At 43.9% G+C, this 19,736-nt stretch overlaps 1 protein-coding gene and 1 long non-coding RNA gene across 2 annotated transcripts in view; one reads left to right on the top strand and one right to left on the bottom strand.

The window, feature by feature from the left end:
- LOC144817713 (uncharacterized) overlaps window positions 1-2,280 on the bottom strand; it is a 449,223-nt gene extending 446,943 nt beyond the window's left edge. The window contains exon 1 of the long non-coding RNA XR_013606944.1: window positions 1,775-2,280. This is a non-coding gene — a long non-coding RNA (uncharacterized LOC144817713). The remainder of the gene's footprint in view (window positions 1-1,774) is intronic.
- Window positions 2,281-2,444: 164 nt separating this feature from the next.
- Window positions 2,445-19,736, top strand: part of LOC144817712 (uncharacterized) — a 71,781-nt gene continuing 54,489 nt past the window's right edge. The window contains exon 1 of the mRNA XM_078674474.1: window positions 2,445-2,609. Coding sequence (XP_078530600.1) covers window positions 2,597-2,609 — 13 coding nt within the window. The 5' untranslated portion in view covers window positions 2,445-2,596. The remainder of the gene's footprint in view (window positions 2,610-19,736) is intronic.

Raw genomic sequence — 19,736 nt, 5'->3', positions numbered from 1 at the left:
GCTGTGCTATCCTCCGGACGCTGAAAAAGATTGCCCCATATCTGTCGCTTGATGCCCGCAAACAGTCAACAGTTGCTCTTGTCTCTTCCAGGCTCGATTATTGCAACGTGCTCTATGGTGGCATCAACAAGAGGGCTGTCCATCGCCCCCAGATGGTGCAAAAACGCCGCAGCCAGGATGGTTTTGATCCTCCCTAGGCTCCCGTCTGCTACTGCGGGCCAGGAAGGATCTCCAATTGCTCCCTATCGAGTCCAGGATTTCTTTTAAGCTCCTTTGCATGGCCCATAGGACAGTTTTTGGACCTGGCTCCGAAGGTATCAGGTCCCTTGTTAACCCCTACACTCCCAGTAGAACCCTTCGCTCGGCCTCCAGAAATCTGCTTTCTGTTCCCAGATTTAAAAAGGCAAAGTGGGGAGGAAGAGCCTTCTCCATCTTGGCCCCCAAGTTATGGAATTCCCTCCCCCATGAACTATCCAGTTGACCGTCCCTGGGGGTTTTCCGTAAACTTTAAAGACCTGGCTCTTCTCTCAGGCCTACTTATGTCGTTGCACGTGCTCTCTGAGATTGTATGTGTGTGTGTGTGTCCTGCGCCTTGATGCCCTTTGGGTTAAGTCTGCGCATTACAAATCCCCCATTCATTCATTCTTCAGACGGCCTCCATCTAATTTCAGCCTCGGTATCCATTCCATTTCAGTTTTTGACTCCATCCACTTTAGCCTCAGGCTCCTTCGCATTTCAGTCAGTGCATTCATTCAATTTCAGCCTCGGCCTCCATCCCATTTCACCATCAGGCTTCGTCTCATTTCAGCCTCTGCCAGTGTCTCATTTCAGCCTCTACCTACCTCCCATTTCAGCTTCAGGCTCCATCTCATTTCAGCCTCAGACACCACCTCATTGTAGCCTCTACCTCCCTCTCATTTCAGCTTCAGGCTCCATCTAATTTCAGCCTCAGGCTCCTTCTCATTTCAGCCTCAGGCTTCATCTCATTTAAGCCTCTGCCTCCCTCTCATTTCAGCCTCAGGCTCCATCTCAATTCCTCCTCATTTCAGCCCCAGCATCCGACCCATTTCAGCCTCTTCATCCCTCCCAATTCAGACTCAGAGCAGCCTCCTTGGGAGTTGCGGATCGAGTCTCGACATTGGCTCAACATCCCATGGTTCTGGGCCAATCACAATCTCCGCGTGCCCATGGAGAGCGCCTGCATAGTGCATACCCTCACAAATTAACTACCTTCAGCCTAGGCCTCGGCCCCCATTTCAGCCTAAGGCTTCGCCGCATTTTAGCCTTGGTATCCCTTCCCCTTTCGGCTAAGACATTTATCAAATGTCATGCTCGGTCTTCTTACATTTGGGCCTCGGCCTTCATTACAGGGTCTAAACAAAGTGACCACATAACTCCTATCCTGTCCGATCGAGGCAAGATCTATCTACAAAACTGCCTGCATCACGCATAGAGCCTTGCACACGTCCTCCCCTCGTTACCCGGCAAGCAAACTGAAATTGTTCGGAGGCTCGCGACTCTCCCGCAATGCGGAAAAGCTTCTGCTTGAGCCCCCGTCTTCAAAAGGGAAAGATCGGTGGCACAATCCTTCTCAGGCAATGCAGTGAGAATCTGGAACTCACTTCCCCATTGCTCCGTGCCACCTCCTCTACCCAGATCTTCAAAGCTGATCTCAAATCGCTCCTCTTTGAAAGACACTTTCAGAACTAATACTTTCATGCTCAGGCCCCTCTTGGAAGTTCACTCATTGTAAATTTGTATTTTTATTTTTTACCTGTACATTCCTTTCTCCTGGGTGCTTTGTTGGATTTTGTGTTTATGTAACCTTCATTTTTGGTATGTAACGTTGTATTGTGTTTCCATTGTTCTCTTGTAACATAACTGGCTCTATTGTACAGCGCTCTGACAACTTCGGGTAATGTCTGCGCTTTATAAAAATGCACTAAATAAAAAAAAATTAAAAATAAACTTCAGCCTCTGCCTCAGGCTTCGTCTAATTTCAGCCTCTGCCCCCGTCCTCTTTCAGGCTCGACCTCCATCTCATTTGCCCACAGAGTCCATCCAGACACTTCTCTTTGTTGAAATCTTTGATACTATCCCCAAAATCTCCATTACTGGTGTCCCTGTTTAGTCCCCTCTGGTCACTTTTCCACAGCCCCGCCCTGCAGAGCCGGGGTCGCCCGTTAGGGGCGCTGGCAGAGGGGTCCGATGGCTGACTGACGCCGGCCTTCCCATGCTCACTCTCCCTGTCTTTGCAATGGACGCGTCATGGTCAATAACTCCGGATGCAAACCGCATTTGATGGCAGGAGGGGCTCCGTTTGATAGAGGGGTGCAGAGCATTACAGGCGGTGTTTTTTTGTGTGCGCCACACAGTCCTGGCGGTGTCCGTCCCTCGTCAGGCGCTCCCACCCGCCAGGGGCGGCAGCGAACGGGTGGCGCAGCTGAGGGGAGAGTCAGGCGGACGCCGGCGGCTGTTGACTGTATGTAAATGTTCAGAGTCAGCGTTGGGATAAATATGGGCGCCCGCCTTCCGTCGGTACCTTCGCCTGCCCCTCCTGCCAGCGTGAAGCCTCCGAGCACGGCCTCCCGTCGCCATGCCGAAAGCAGGTAGAGTAGCTGCGCCACTCTCCGCCGCGGCTCCCTCATAGGTCTGACGGCCCAGTGGGCCAATCAGGCAGCAGGAGGGCTGGTCTGACAGGTCAATGGGCCAACCAACCAGGCAGCACCTGGAGGGCTGGTCTGACAGGTCAGAGGGCCACTCAGGCAGCGCCTGCAGGGATGGTCTGACAAGTCATGTGGGCGAATAAGATAGAGCCTGTAGGGCTGCTCTGACAGGTCAGTGGGTCAACCAGGCAGAGCCTGGAGGGCTGGTCCCACGCGTCGGTGCCTGGGCACGTGTTTGTCTGTTTGTTGGCCCGAATTTATGGTCTGCTGGGCCGGTATGTACAGGTAATTTTCCTGATGTTAAAGCAAACATTGCCAGCAGATTCTAACACTTCAAAGACCAGAACATTTAATTACAGATTTATATATATGTCTCAATGACTTTTTTTTTAACTGTGACTGAGGAATTGACCCGTATACCCTGAATCAGAGAGCATCTTTTATGAACCAAATCACCATTCTTATATTGAACTTAAAACCCAAAAGGGCAATTCATACGGCTATTTTTAAGCCTGTCTAACTGCTGGAAAATGTTACTGTGTCTGTGGCTGTTCAAAAATATCTGTGCTACACGTTTAATATATTCAACTATAAGGTAATTATCCATTGATGGAATGTCAGCAAGAGTGGAAGGGTAGGGGCTCAAAGATGCCCAGTCAGAGGCGGGGCTAAGGGATGTGATGGCCATTTTGTCAGTGTGTATAAAAAAGTAAACCCCAGGAGCATTGCAAAAGTTTGAAAACCATGCAGCAATTTTGGCACCATATAATTTACAGCTAGGTGTTCATTCACAAGTTGTCAGTCGACCAGGAGCAAAGAAGTACGAATTGTAGAGAAAAGATGCTCAGTTCATAAGTTCCTAACTTTACGCTTAGTTAGTCACTGTAATTCCTTACAGACACTTTTACAGGGTCGCAAAACTCCTTCTACGTGAATGGTAAAATGTTAAATTGTGATGTATGTATGCGTAAAGTACGCATGTGTAGACTCGGTGTTAATGTAGTGTATGTAAATAAGTTTAAAATAAGTCATAGATCTCTCATGTTTAACAAAAATTTACTTACCATGGGACTGATTTTCTAAACTAGTTTGTGGTCGCAAATGTAGTAAGTGCATTTATGTGTGCACAATAAGTTTAAACTTTATACTAATCCCATTTTAGGAGTCAGGAACCTTTAGGCAACACCTAAAATGGAAGTGAGAATTGTTATGCAATGTATAAATGTTTTGCAGCTGTAAAAATGACTCCTGCGTTGTAGTGGGGATCCATATGCAAAAGGGAAAGAGTCATTGGTTTCCCTTCCATTTCGTGAATGTAAAAAAAGCGTTGGAAGCAGGCAGGGGCTCAGGGGACCACTGCAAAATATAAAACACATTTTGAAGAAATATTAGTCTTTTTTTAACGCAGGCCTGTTTTGTTATAGAAAAATGGACTGTATGTGAAACAATCTGCTATATTGAAACATAATTACAGACATGGTGGTCAGCTTACTCTATCAGGCCATAATCCATGTGATTGTAACCAATCAAAATGAGCCACAGATTTTAACCTCTGTAAAGATTCATTAGGCAGGGTGGTCTATGACAATCTACAATTCTTTATATTGTGAACTGACCTATAAGAACATAAGTTGGCTTGCAAAATGTGATTCCATTCTCAAAAAAGTTGGTGTACAATTTGCAAGCACGTTCTTGGCAATGGAATGTTTGTACACTAGTGCCCTATATTGCAAGTATTTGTAGGAACTTTGATCTTGTGTGTCCGAAGAGTACTGTGCCTCGGCACTGCTTCCAACATGCACTGCTGTGATCTTTCTATCTTGCACAGCTCACTTTGCACTATACTGCTGCAGTGCGTTGCTAATGTGGTGTCTGGGGGCAATCGAGGTGGACATTTGTATCATCCTGATGCTAGAATGCGAGGGCTTGCAGTCCTGGCATGGTATTTGAAGTGTACAGATACAGCTTTCTTTGGCCACAGCACCCTTTTTCTTCACTTTTTTACTGAAATGTCTTGCATTGATGCACCTTTTAACATAACATCGCATAACGTGTATTTGTAAAGCACACGTTCACTCAGAAGAGTTTCTTGCTGCTGAATAATATATTTTTATTGTTACCCGGCTCAAGGCTACTCATATTATTCACCTCAGAAGGATGAAAGTCTGTGTAGACCCACCAGGTTTTGAACCTATGACCATGTGGTCAAACAGAGGCCCCTACACTGGTAGCATTAGTCCACTAAGCCACCAGTGCCGGCTTTTACCACAACAGTACTTTGTGATTTTATTCATCAATACAGCTGCATTGTTCCCAGGTGGAGTGTTCTTAGCCTACATTTTGCTTCCACTGTTGCAGCTCAGCACAATCCACTAAAGCTGTTGCCACTCACACAATCTCACCTTTGAGTGACAAAACGTCTTTCTGTACATGTGCTTGCTTTATGCCAAAAAGAGATCAAGATGCAGATGCCCCATTCACAAAGAGTATTTGTGCATGTGTGACCTATGCTGCCCACAGCCATTTGCCGTTTCTTCAGGCTACATGTTTGCATAAAAGAAGACCTGTCTGTTAGGGTTGCACCCAAAGATGCAGTAATTTTGACCCTACATTTACCCAGTACTGGTCTCAACAGATGTTCAGGAGACCCATGAGAATGTGCAAGGAAGACACCTGACTGCATTGCTGACTTCCAACTGACTATGCACATTGTCATTAATTTTTCCTTCACCAACCCCAATTTTGAATGTTAAAGTAAGTATTACCTTTCATTTCATCCTCTAGCACGTGATGTCATCATTCATGTGGCTGGAGGGTGAAGGGCCTGCTGCCACCAGCATAACCCTGTCGATCCACCCATTTTAGTTTTGGGTGTCTATGAAAAGTTGAATGCCGGGCACACGCTCCGGAGCTTTCCATGGATGGTGGAGATGACATCAGCTGCATAGCTACTGGTCCACCCAAAACGTGCAGGAACACTTCGTGCACCTAGAACATAAGAGCTTCTCCTTACTCAAGGGCGAGTTCAGAACAATGTGAGCCCAGATTTTGAGAGGGATTGTAAGAACATTTCTTCTGGAGTTCTAGGGCAATCAGTATTTGCTGGGCTTAAATTGGTACAAGCACAGCCTTTTGCCACTGGTGTCTTGGGACTTCACCCTACTACATGACATGCAAAATGAGCACAATATTCACACCTTTAGTAGTTTTCCCTCAGGGTAACGAAGCTCAAGACTAACAGACTCAGAACCAACTACAGACTACACCATCCATCGTAATTTATAACTCATTGTTCAGACAGCGCTTAGCCTTAAAAAGTATTTTACTATTCATACACAACATAAAACTGTGTATGTATACATATATATATATATATATATATATATATATATACACACACACATATATATACACACACACATTTATATATATTACCTACTGGCAGTGGTCACTAGGTACTTATAGTTAGACCTCATTTCTATTCAAAAAGCATTTTTTCTTTTGCCAATATCTTTGGCACCGTTTGATGAATCTTCGGGAAATTTTCAAAAAGATAAAAAGTTTCATTCAGGTCAGCTCCTGTCTTGAAAGTTTCGGGGTGATTCATCAAGCGGGGGCTGAGAAAAAAGGTGGTCCCCAAAAAAGTTTTCCCTTTGTTAATTTCTGTAGGAAATTTTATTACAGGCTACAGCTCGAACTGCTGAACAGAATTACACCAAATTTGGCAAAAATGTAGGTCTTGGCAAAGAAAGCAACCTTTTTTTTAAATGGTGTAAATCCGTTCAGTAGTTACTGAGAAATAAAAAAATATATATCAATACCTGAGCTCCGAGGAGGGTTTACGAACCCTCCTGAGCACAAGCTCAATCCTGATTGGCTGCTAACATTACAAACTAAAATGTGTTGGCAGCCATCTTGCGACTCGGTAACCGAGTCACAAGAAAACAGTACAAAAATAGGTGAAAAACAAGAAAAGGGGCCAGGGTAGAAACACCCTGACCCCCTAGGCCTGCTCAGGAGGTCCTACAAGGACCCACAGCCCAATAAAACCATTAAAAAAACTGCAGAATTTGCGCTGGATTCGCACAGCTGGCCGGAAAAAAAAACCAAAGCACAGGCTCCCTCGCTTTTGTTTTCTATAAGCCCCCGGGTGGGCGAGGTCCCGGGGACAATGCCTAATCAATTAGCAGGGGCCCATGGGGGCCCCTACAGCACCGGGTTCCGCCACCTCCACGGGGCTTAGTTAATTGAATGCGGGGGGCACGTGTCCCCCTGCAGCACCGGGGACCGCCACCTCCCGGGGGCTTAGTTAATTGTATGCAGGGAGCACGTGGCCCCCCTGCAGCCCCGGGGACCGCCACCTCCCTGGGGCTTTCTTTATTAAGGGGGGACCTTGCGGGCCCCCCAAGCCTTGGAGACCACCCCCCTCCCCGGGGCTTTGATTAATTATAGGCGTGGACCTCGTGGGCCCCCCAAGCCCCAGGGACCACCACCTCCCAGGGGCTTTGTATTTGAAGGGAGGGGGGTCACGCAGCCACCCTCCTGGAGCTCTCGATGGCCCTGCGGACCGCCACCCCCAGTGCCGGCTCCTACAATGTCCCGGAGTGCCCACCCCAGGGACATTGCTGTTTGCTATGACAGGGCGGGAGTACATCTCCTGCCCTGCCATAGCAAACCCTGCTTTTCTTCATTGAAGCGAGAGCAGGAAACCTGCTCTCGCTTCAATTAAACAAATCTTAATTGCTTTTGCACAAGGGGAGCAGCAGCTCCCCTTGTGCAAAAGCAATGCCGGCTCCCACAGGAGGTGGGGAGCCGGTGGGACCATGGGGGCCATGGGGCTCCCCCCACGGTACCCAACCATGACGTAAGGCCCAGGGGGATGGGGTCCCCGGGGCCAGAAGTGGCCTGGGAGGGGGGCCACGCGCCCCCCCTTGTCATGTATTCCTATTGGTTCTGAATCGATTCCCCTATTCCTGACCCTATTCTAGTTAAACAAACCAACAAGTTAACTAGCAGTCAGCCCATGAGGCAGAAAACCCCCATGATGCAGATACCGTTATCTGACGCAGTCACACTACGGCACAGGAACGTGTTATCTGATTAGGTCATAACGCTTGCGATCTAATTAGACAAGCGATATTCCTCCAGCCCCAGATAAGGCATACGGAGTTCTCATAACAAATCAAACCTATGACAACCTGGGCAAAACCCTGCGGCCATTGTTTTGATTTCACCGAGAACTTCAGCAAAAGAATGTGCTAACGAGCAAGTCGTATGACATCCTTATTGACGTATCTATGTCCATCCTTACGTCAATCTCGGCACCTTAAAGGTATAAATATTGCCGATCTTGCCCTATGCAAACACACGCGTGGTGACGAGACGGAGCAGCCATACTTGCCGAAGCCCAGAAGCAGAGCAGACCCCGCTGGCAGCAGCCCCGCCTGTCTGACGCGCTGAGAACGAGAAGCTGCTTTCTCCTGCCGAGAAACCAAGCACCGGCGCTTCCGGGTAGCCCTCGCAGGCAGCCTGGAATATCGAGACCAGAGAAAAAGATACCATTACTCATTCATCCTAACTTCCAGGTACAGAACTGAATAACCCCTCACAGAGAATTCTTAAGTTATTCACTTGGCAAAAACAAACTTAACTTAAACTGTAACTTTCTATTCCCGCCCACGTATTAGACCTAGGTCAGGTACACGGGGTAGGCGTATTTAGAAACACCAGTTGAGTACGTTTAGTCAAATGTATATGTGTATGTAAATATATTTTAATCATTTTAAACATCATATGGCTTAGAAACCATATCAATGTTTTTACAGTATTACTTTATACTATTGCTTTTAATGTATGCACTTTACTTAGCTATAAGTATTGCAATAATATCGATCCATTTCTCTTGTATGAGAAAAGAGACTGATCAATAAATAACACCTTTTTATTGAACACGCCCGTCTCTTCCTTTTCTCTACATTCTGATGAGACTAAGAATGCACGTACTGACTGAGTAAAATAATTGCCTTTTGTTCACACGACTCTCGAGATTGACTCTTGATTAGGGGAGAGCAAAGTTGTCATGTCCTATGGTTGTCAGAAACTAAATCCCTTCTTGTCTAATCAGGGAAGTTAATTCTTCCTTGAACATTCGAGAAAGTTTCTAGCGAACTCTGAGCTATGCTGGCAAACCCAAAAATTAAGTCTAGTATCGACAGCAGTAGACCTAGTTAACGTCTGGCCTAGGCCTTTACTGCTGTAGGTATTATTCCAATGCGCAGAGCCTATTGGGAAGATAGGAACTACACTACATGGCGCCCAACGTGTTTGGAAAGGGCGATAAAACTAACGTAAGACATTTAGAGTAACTCAGTCGTGCTTTCTCACTCAGACCCCTTTTCCCATTATACTCCAAAGACGTCTGGAGTGGGTGAAAGGTTATATCCTCCAAAACCTCGCAGGAGGGAACTCTATGTATGGTTCTTGGTATAGTCAACGTTGAAGGATAAACAGTTCCAAAATATTGTGCATCTAATCTATGTTTCCATAAAGAAACCTGATCTGCAAACAAACAAAATAACCTTCAGGACAGTAAAATGTCAGACAATGAAGATGAAAGAGAGGCAGTTAGATTAGCAACTGAACTCGCAGCGGCTGATGCTGCAGCACTAGATGCGGACGGGGATATAATACTAATCCCGGTCACCAAAAGGAAATCTATAACCTTAAAACTTATAGAAAATGGACTGACACCTAGAGGTGGCACAGTCATATTCGTAATTGAGGCACACGAATATCGGCAGACAGAGGTATATTATACATGGATACATTTTCCAGCAGCAAATGCTGTAACAAAGTACTTCCACTATTACAAAATAGAGGTACCACCTGACATTTACACTCCTTTCGAGGAGGTGGAAGTACCACTCAAATTTCAAGAGCATTTGCTCTTATTTGATGGCGCCCTAATACATAACAATCACATTACAAGGCTCGGTCCTTTAGGTAGACCAGGAGCAACGTGGCCGGTCCTAGCCGGATACACACCACATCCAGACATCGATAGGATGGCTGCAGCAGAGCTGTTAATACAGCTAAAACAATTAATAAAAGTACATAGACAATTAGTCCAGTATGTGATGCGGACTTCAACAATTCAGCCAGCGATTAAACTTCCACAGCTGACCCCTCACCAGGGGAACACAAATAAAATTACACCACAGAACATCCAGTCTTGCCTAGGTAAAGTTCCGGCTAAACGGGAACAAATACCATTCTGGTTGGCACAAAAAATCACCCAAATAGAGGCGGTGTTTCCTGACACCACGCCATTGGAAAAACACAGGATTCTGACTATATGTCTCCCAATGGGAATCGCACCACACATTGAGGACTGTGACACTTGGGGTACAGTCTTTGCTTCCATCTACACAAAAACGCACGGTGTTCCATCCATTTCGGTAATACCAGATGTGCTAAAACAAATTCAAGACGAATACGGTCCGGAGCCCGCTTTAACTCTTGGTATGAAATTACTGAAAGACTTCAAGCAGGTCTCGGCTATATTACTAGCCAACATAAAAGGTGAAGCAGCGAACGTGGCGATCCGCCAGAGGTTAAAAGAGACAGATATAGCAGACCAACCAGCTGAAATTGCCAGAATCATAGAAAAATCCTATGAGGAACTAGGTAGGGATAGTTTAGGTGAAATACCAGTAAAACCAAAATTGATTGAAAGTCCTGAAAAAATATTTTTTAATAATAATTCAACATCACAGAAAAAGAACTGGGATGGAAACAAACAATCCAATCCTAAAGAAAATAAATTCCAGTCCCGAGGAAGGTCTCCTAGGCGAAGGGAGAAATCTCCAAACCAGAGACACAGGTCACCCCAGAGTGACCCCTCTGGGAAAAGATATAACCTTAGAAATAGGGATAATATAAAAAAGCCTGATAGATATCAAGACATTGATACACGTCCCTCTCAATCTTTTCAGAATTCCCCGCAGAAATCGGAAAGAAGAGGACGATCAGAACAAAGAGAAGAGCACGCCAAGTCCAAAGACAAGGAACCTGCTCATCTAAAAAAGAAATTACAATTTCCAAAAAAGAAGGTAGCCAGTATCAAGGTAGTTAACAATGCCGAGAATACTGAGGACACAACTGAAAAACGGAGAGTGGGCTCAGACAATGCTAGACAGCGCAGCAGAAGTGAGCATAGCTCGCAAAGTCCTTATGAATCATCTGGAGACAGTGGACACGAATGAATATCTTCAAGTGGAAACTGCAGACACCAGGGTTAGCAAACCCCACAAGATATACGAGATAACATTACGTATAGAGGGAGATAAGACTAGGAAAATAAGGGGACTATTTTGGGATAATCTCTCCAAGGGCTATGATATCCTTCTAGCTGAAGAAGACTGGCCACCAGAGTTTGTCAGGGAGTGCCCTCATGGCGAAGAAGTAATAATGCCTGCCTTCTCAAATCAAATTCCAATTCATAAAAAATACACACTTGCTAGAAAGTGGGCAGTGGCTCTAGCACCTGCTTTATATAAAAATCATGTAGGATGGGATGAGGACTCTCCTCCTCACAAAATCCAGTTAAAATCACAACCTACTGCACAAAGGCAGTACCCAATTAAGCAAGAAGCTAAAAAACAGGTAAATGACATACTAGATCAGCTAGAATACCAGGGGGTGATTGAAACTTGCACCTCACAAATGAACAACCCTTTGTTTTCGGTCTCCAAACCAGACAATTCATATCGTCTAGTTTTGGATTACCGACACCTTAACACATGTTGCAAAACCTTTGCAGTGCAAAACTCACACAGTGCTGCACTAATGAATAACATAGTGCGCAAAAAATACAAAACAACCTTGGACATCTCCAATGGATTCTTTTGTCAAAACATAGCACCAGAGAGCAGATATTTAACTGCATTCTCAGTAAATGGCACTCAAAAACAATTCTGTCAGTTAGCCCAGGGGTACAAGAACAGCCCGGGGGTATTCTCAGCGAGAGTAACAGAATTACTACAACTATATGATGATGAAGCATTATCTTATGTCGATGACATTTACTTAACAGATGATGACTTGGATACTCACTTGAAGAGAGTGAACACCATAATACTTGGGTTCGCTGCAGAGGGTTACAAATTCAACTTTAAAAAGTCCAGAATTGCCCATCTGACGGTCCTATTCTTAGGATATGAGTTATCAAGTGAAGGCAAAAGCCTGGCTGACAATTTCCTAGAGAAATGCGCCGTAATCCAAGCACCTAGAACACTAAAAAATCTTCAGTCGATTCTAGGCTTCCTAAATTTCGGAAGAACATACATTGCAAACTACACTACATGGCTTAACTACGCAGAAAGGGTCAAACCCCTTTATGATCTAATTAAACCAGACTTTAAAAGATCCAGTTGGACTCAAATACACACAGAAATTCTGAGATCCTTACAAACAGACATTTTTATTTAAATTTTATTTTTTGCATTTGTAATGCGCACAGATACCCACAAAGGGTTTCCCGGCGCCATGGCTAAGAGAACAAGACACAGAAAGCAACTGCTGGCAACACAATGACCGCTATTTATTTAAACAGTTATTTATTAAACAGCCAGGTTTTAACTTGTTTCTTAAAACTGGCGAAGTTCTCCTCTTTGCGCAGAGCTAAAGGAAGGGAGTTCCAAAGAACTGGTCCCAGGTGGGAAAAGGATTTACCTCCCATTCGGGCCAGTTTGAATCTGGGTACCGTGAAAGTTGCTCCATTTAAAGAGCGAAGATTCCGTACAGGTACATGGGGCCTAACCAATTTCTGCAGATACCGTGGTGCGGTTCCCGCTCTGATCTTAAACATGTAGGTCAAGGCCTTAAACCGGACCCGGTTCTCAACTTTCAACCAGTGTAGGTCTTTAAGGTGGCTCGAGATCCTTGCTGTCCTAGGAATCTTACACAACAGCCTGGCTGCGGAGTTCTGGACCAGCTGTAACCGCCTGGTTACAGCTAAGTTGGAGCCCAGGTATAGAATGTTACCGTAGTCAAGTCTAGATGTTATTAGCGCATTGACTACGGTCTTCTGGGTATCCACAGGCAGCATCCAGATAATCTTCCGCAGCCATTTAATAATCGTGAAACAAATGCCAGCCACTTTATTAGCCTGTTGTTTCATCGATAAAGAATCATCGATGCACACCCCTAAGTTTCTAACCTGGGTAGCTGGACTGGGGAAAGCACCCAGAGATGGCGGCCAGTGCCTCTCCTGCCACAGATCACGATTTTTTCCCAGGAGAAGAATCTCCGTCTTCTCCCCGTTGAGCTTCAGCATGCTAATTGACATGCTAATTAAAACAAAATTAGAAACACGTGATAACACACGCAATCTTGTGATTCGAGTCATCCCAGGGAGATGCGGATTCACATACCTGACCTCTAATGAGGGAGAAAAGGTACCAATTGCATTCAAATCACACTTATACACAAAAGCTGAACAGAGATTCAGCAACAAAGAAAAAATTGTTCATGCAGTTCAAACCGCAATAGCTAGAGAAAAAGACATAGCTGACGGTAGACATATCACAGTCAGAACAGCTGAGTCAGCCTTTGAGGCACTGATAACACCGTGTAATTTACCAACAACAACATTGGATCCAGAATGGTTACAATGGGTAAATTCAATCACAACGGACAAAGTATACTACTACTTTGATCCAGAACTAGAAGAAATGGAAAATTTAGATTATGAAAAAACATATCCTCTGCCATCCGACATTCTGCCTCTACGACATTACGCCTGTGTAATCTATACAGACGGACATGCTCAACCGTCCGTTTGGGGAGAACAAGCATACAACCCCACATGTGAGATTACAAAAGAAGTGTGGCGCGGAGGTAAACTAAAACCTCTATTAACAAAATCACACTCATTAGAAACTAATTCAGAAAAACAAACTGAAATAATAGCATTGAAGATGGCGCTAGATAATGCGGATCGCGAATTCCCGACACTTATAGTGTCAGATTCATATTACTGCGTCAAATCATATAACAAGGATTTGCAGACATGGATTCAAAACGGTTACAAAGATGACAATGATGCACCAATAAAGCAGAAACTGCTCTGGGAACAAATAGCTCTTTTACAAAAAGAACTACCAAAGACTCACGTGACACACTCACTGAGTCACCAGCGTGATGGCGTTCACGTTGCAGGGAATTCATTGGCTGAAACAGCCACAGCGGCAGCCACTAAATCGGCTCCCGTAGTTCGAAAAAAGCGTACATTAAAATACATTGACGGTGAAACAGTGCTGGCGGTGAAAACGTCATCAAAAGGCGACTGCTCAGCGTTACCGATCAACTATCCACTCAAATACTCATACATAACTGATGCAAACAATGTTCCTTTTGCTCGAATCCCTGGAGTGGGGGATAGGGCAATTCCAAACATGGAACATAGGTTAGGACTAATAATAGCGGCACACGAAGGGCTTGCTTCTATACATGCTGGCGTCTCAGCCACAGTATCATTATTAAAACAGAGATACTGGTGGCCCCAAATGAGAAGACAAACAAGGAACTATGTTCTAGAATGTGAAATATGTCAAAGAATGAAAGTATCAACGGTGAGACGTCCAGCTCAGACGCCCCTTCTAATCTCGGATAAACCATTAGCATGTGTTTATCTAGACCACTGCGGTCCCTTACAAAGGGACGGTAACTATAAATATATCTTGGTCGCAGTGGATTCATGCACGAGATTCATATGGATGTGGCCCCAGCGAATGGCTGACGCCAGAACTGTTATAAAAGATTTGCGAGTCTTTATCGGCACATACGCAATTGGCATGCTGCATTCAGACCACGGTCCTGCTTTTAGCTCTCGGGCTTATAAGGAGGCCATGGTCAGCATGGGCGTGCAATTGCGGTACTCTTGTCCATTTCACCCTGAGGGGAACGGAATTGTTGAAAGAAAAAACCGTGACATAAAGCAATCTATAACGGCAAAGGTATTAGGTTCGGGAGCTGGGTGGGTCAAACATCTAATAAGTGTCCAACGTAGTCTAAATAACTTGCCAAGAAATTCTCTGAAGGGATTCAGTCCGTACGAATTATTATTTGGAACTAGGATGTTGATCTCTGACCTTGATAGTCAGACTTCAGTGGTGAAAGAAAAAAGCTTTGATATCAAAGACCGTTTGGCTATTTTGCAGGACTTAAACAAAACAAGAAAAGACCTGAGCAACATAAAGTTGAAACAGCAGCCAACAACCACTGAAGAACCACCACCTGTCCCAGCAAGACCTGTCTGGATTCCAAAAGTCGGGGATCTAGTCAGGGAAAAGATCGCGGTAAAGAAGGAATTTGGGCCTTCTTACAGAAAAGCAGTTCCTGTAATGTCTGTCAACGGGACAAGATCAGTTGTACTACCGCCACTTGCTGGTAAAAAGGAGAACCGAGTTGTTTCCATCGACCTGGTAAAACCACAACATGTGGTCGATAACAAACAGTAGGCCAAGTGGACTCCCAATAAGTAGCAGAACACCAAGGTTTGCTACCAGTACAGAGGTCCTAACGAAGAGGCTCATCACATTCGAAACGCCTACAGAAGAACAACAAGGACTATGCAACAATGCAATAGAACTCAGACCTCTGAAAACCCAAATAAAAACATTTAGCAGAGACACACCAATCTATAATGAAGTACCAAGTGACAATGCAAGAAACAAAAATCCTGAACCAATCGGAACAATTGACAGAACTGCATCCGGCTACTTCATAAACTTCGATGATTCCTCTGAAGGCTTCAGTGAATCAAAGACACAGCCATCATCAAAAACCTTTAAAGACAAAGCAAAGGAACTTTTGAAACAACTGAAAGAAACATATCTGATTTCTCCATGGATTGAATTTTGGGTGGGTTTTGGTGCATTTATCCTCATACTTTGGCTCATCATGGTATTTACTTTGGGACGCTTCGTTGAGGGAAAATATGCTAAAATGGACACAGCAAGTCAGAACATCAACTTGATCCTCAAACCACACACATCTTCACACGTCGAGAAAAGAGAACTTTCTTCAGCCAACTTCACAGCCAATCCAATACCTGGTGGGGTCGCCTGGGACAACACTGACTATGAAATTTATGGTCCGGTCGAGATCCTGAAATATCCACACCAAATTAAGATCTCCTTGAGTGACTTTGTAAAACCAAACTCATTTGCTGATGATTGGGACTTCGAAAGCATTAATAATATGATGTCTGACTTAGTAATGTCTGCTAAATTTACCAAACATGATTATTTGCAGGGTTCTACAAATTATGATAGTATGTATTGCTATAACCACTATGGTAACCATTTTCTACATAGATCTGCACAGCCTAGAAATGTTTTAAATTATAATCAATGGGAACATTGTGCAACACCTCCACAAGGGAGCTCTAGAACCGTTTATGACAAATATTCATATTTTTCTGGTTTTAACACAAGTAATGCTGAAACATTTTATTTTAAATTGTCAAACAAAACAGAGACCAAGACCATGATAACCAATACAAAATTGATATATTCAGAGTCATTTTTTGAACAAATGAATACTTTTGGATTTGATTATTGGGACAAAAATGTTGAATTGAAAAGTGTTTGGGGTACAAAAGAATGGCAAGTACAGGGTATAGAATCACTGTTTAGAGCCTGCATGATCCCAGAACAAATGATATTTTTAAATGACACTGTTCAACAAACCACCTGTCTTGGCCTAGCCAAAATCAAAGACTTAAATAAACCGTCTATTCCAAAGCCAACAATGTTTAGCAACACTTCTACAGATGAAGAGATAGACGTAAACCATATATTAAACCAAAACAGAACACATCCAAATTGGAAACAGTGGTTGATCTGGCCCACAGATACTAATAACTGTCAAGACAGATTCCTGAACAAAACCCAGGGTTTCAAAATGAACAGGCCAGACCCTAGATATCCTCAAAGACATCACCCAGGGATAATAACCATCTACAGTGTGGGCAAATTATGCCTTCAATGGCTACAAACTTCCACACTGCCTGAAATTAAGCAACACCTAACTTTACTTACTGATGGTGCTGACTTGCGTGATTTCATAATGGGACCACGCAAACAGCGTCAAAAGCGTTTCATAGCAGCCTCTGTATATGCAGCATACAATGAGGCCTGGAAGGTTACTCAAATTGAAACAGCAGAGAGAATACGGGAAATTGACCGTATTAATTTGGAAAAATCACTTTCTGTAGTGGACAATGGGTTAATGACTCTGTCCTCCAGAATTTTTTCACTGGACAGCATTGTGTCTTCAGCAATCGATATATTATCGCAAGACTTACTGTTATTACAACATGGTCAGTCGCAATTGCATTCTATTGTACAGCTTGGCTGGACGTTACAAAATCTGCGTTCAGGCTATGTGCCTTGGCGTTTAATCAACACAACGTCACTATTCCAAATCTTTAACTTTACTGATAGACAAATCGGTATGGCGCAAAAGGGTGCTGATTATACAATCTTGAGCATTGAAAAACTTGAAAGATTACCAATGACAATGTCAGAACGACCTGTCAGTGAATGGATAATACACGGAATCATAAATATTCCAATCTCAACCTTCAGGTTTCAATACTGCCAAAAATATATACAGGCTGGCATGTACGAGAAATTGGGTAAGGGGTACCTTAAAACAACTTGGAACCTGCCCTATTCACATGCATGTGTCAGTAATAAAGGACAGAAAGTGTTTCTTAGTGGCAACAATTGTGCGATGTCACTAAGCGGCACGCTTCTGTGTAACGGAATTAGTTTGCATGGAGCCTGTGAAGGGAATTCATACAACCTTTCATGTCACCAGCAAGGCGCACCTGCAACTGAAATAGAACCATTCTTTCAAAGACTCTATAATGGGAGTTACATTCTTATTGTAGACCGCAGATGTTGTAGTCTTATGCCCGGGACTCCTTATCTAGTAACTACTACTGCGAAGGTCAAGTGCTGTGGACATTCTTTGTTCCCCAGCTCCTTTCCAGACAGGGAGGCAAGGGCATGGCCCGATTTGAAAATTACTTCTATTCGAATAGATACTTTAAGCAGAATGAAAACAGTCCTTCTTCAGACGCCTACCAGGCTCTCGTCATCAAAAGAAACGTATGATCTACAAGTCGCAAGGACGACTGCAGAGATACATACATTATTATCAACTAATTCCCCCGTACATTTCGCGGAAATCCTGAACGAAATCTTAAATATTTCTGATACCAATGGGATCTCAGGGGTATTTAAGACAGTATTTTCGATGGCATTAACACCATTCAAAGCCATACTGGGTATTTTTCCAGATTTCGTCCATTCGATTTTTGGCGGACTTCCCCTGATCCTGGGACTAATTGCAGGAATCCTATTCTTAGTCCTTATTTTTCGTTATGGCAACCCATGTCACAGACAAAACTCTTGCGACAAGGGAAGAAACAATCCTAGCCATTGGATACCGGGACCGGATATCAAAAATCCTGGGACTCTCCCGGCTTAGAGACCTGAACATGACTTGGTTTCTATCATTTCGACCAATGTGGCAAAGATGTGTTTTACCTGTATTGAGGTGTCTGCTATGCGGAGAAGAATGCATGTTAGACACCTGTCTGACGCTACAATCGGATGCGCCGATGGATGCAGAAACATTGTTGAGCCCGATAAAGGTTCATGCTTTGTGCTGCCCTCAAAGGCTACCAATCCTGATGACGGCATTCGTGGAAGCTTCACCTCTACGATTGATGGGTAGTGAAGTTCAAGATGAAAGCAGCATCGAACAGGTACGACCTTCTGTCAGTAATGCAAATCAGAATGTCAATGGAGACAATCATGCGCAAGAATGCATGATTACACCTATTTCCGAGTTAGTGGAACTTTCCCAGGAAGCTGTTGACAGTTTTTTCGAAAGCCTAAATGATATGATGTTCTCACCCGAACAGAAATAGAGACTTTTGAGCAAGCTCGCACACGGCGTTCCCTGAATTCGGCCTTCAACTTTGAAAATAAAGTCACATGAACATTTTCGCTCCAGTTCACGGACAGCAGTTTTTTCAGCAGCCCCAAATATTTTTGCATATTTTTCGGGACACAATCTTCTGCTTAAAGTAAGAACTATTCTTAGAGAACTAAGGTTTCTAAAATGTAGATAGCTTATAGACATTAGCTGCCCGCTAGCATGTTCATAAAGATATTTTATTCTGTGATGGAATGGTCTCGAAACTTTTTTCTGTCAGACACCATTTCATGTGTAATTCTCATATACCAAATAAGCAATAATGTATACAAATGCAATTACTTTGGCATTTTTCTACAGCTTGAGTGCATACCATATATATATGTCTGCAATTTTTTTCAGTATATTTGAAAATTTCAAAATGCATTTATGTATTTTGGGGTGGTAAGGTATACACACTACTCTATAGTATGTTGTACTATGTTATACTATGCCTAGATTAGTAAATATGTCCATAGTTAGCATGGAGTGGGTGTCATGTATTCCTATCGGTTCTGAATCGATTCCCCTATTCCTGACCCTATTCTAGTTAAACAAACCAACAAGTTAACTAGCAGTCAGCCCATGAGGCAGAAAACCCCCATGATGCAGATACCGTTATCTGACGCAGTCACACTACGGCACAGGAACGTGTTATCTGATTAGGTCATAACGCTTGCGATCTAATTAGACAAGCGATATTCCTCCAGCCCCAGATAAGGCATACGGAGTTCTCATAACAAATCAAACCTATGACAACCTGGGCAAAACCCTGCGGCCATTGTTTTGATTTCATCGAGAACTTTAGTAAAAGAATGTGCTAACGAGCAAGTCGTATGACATCCTTATTGACGTATCTATGTCCATCCTTACGTCAATCTCGGCACCTTAAAGGTATAAATATTACCGATCTTGCCCTATGCAAACACACGCGTGGTGACGAGACGGAGCAGCCATACTTGCCGAAGCCGAGAGCAGAGCAGACCCCGCTGGCAGCAGCCCCGCCTTCCTGAC

Source organism: Lissotriton helveticus, chromosome 2_1 (genome assembly GCF_964261635.1).
Source record: "Lissotriton helveticus chromosome 2_1, aLisHel1.1, whole genome shotgun sequence".
Taxonomy (NCBI): domain Eukaryota; kingdom Metazoa; phylum Chordata; class Amphibia; order Caudata; family Salamandridae; genus Lissotriton; species Lissotriton helveticus.
The sequence above is the reverse complement of the archived record's forward strand: the minus strand, read 5'-3'. Positions and strand labels throughout refer to the sequence as shown.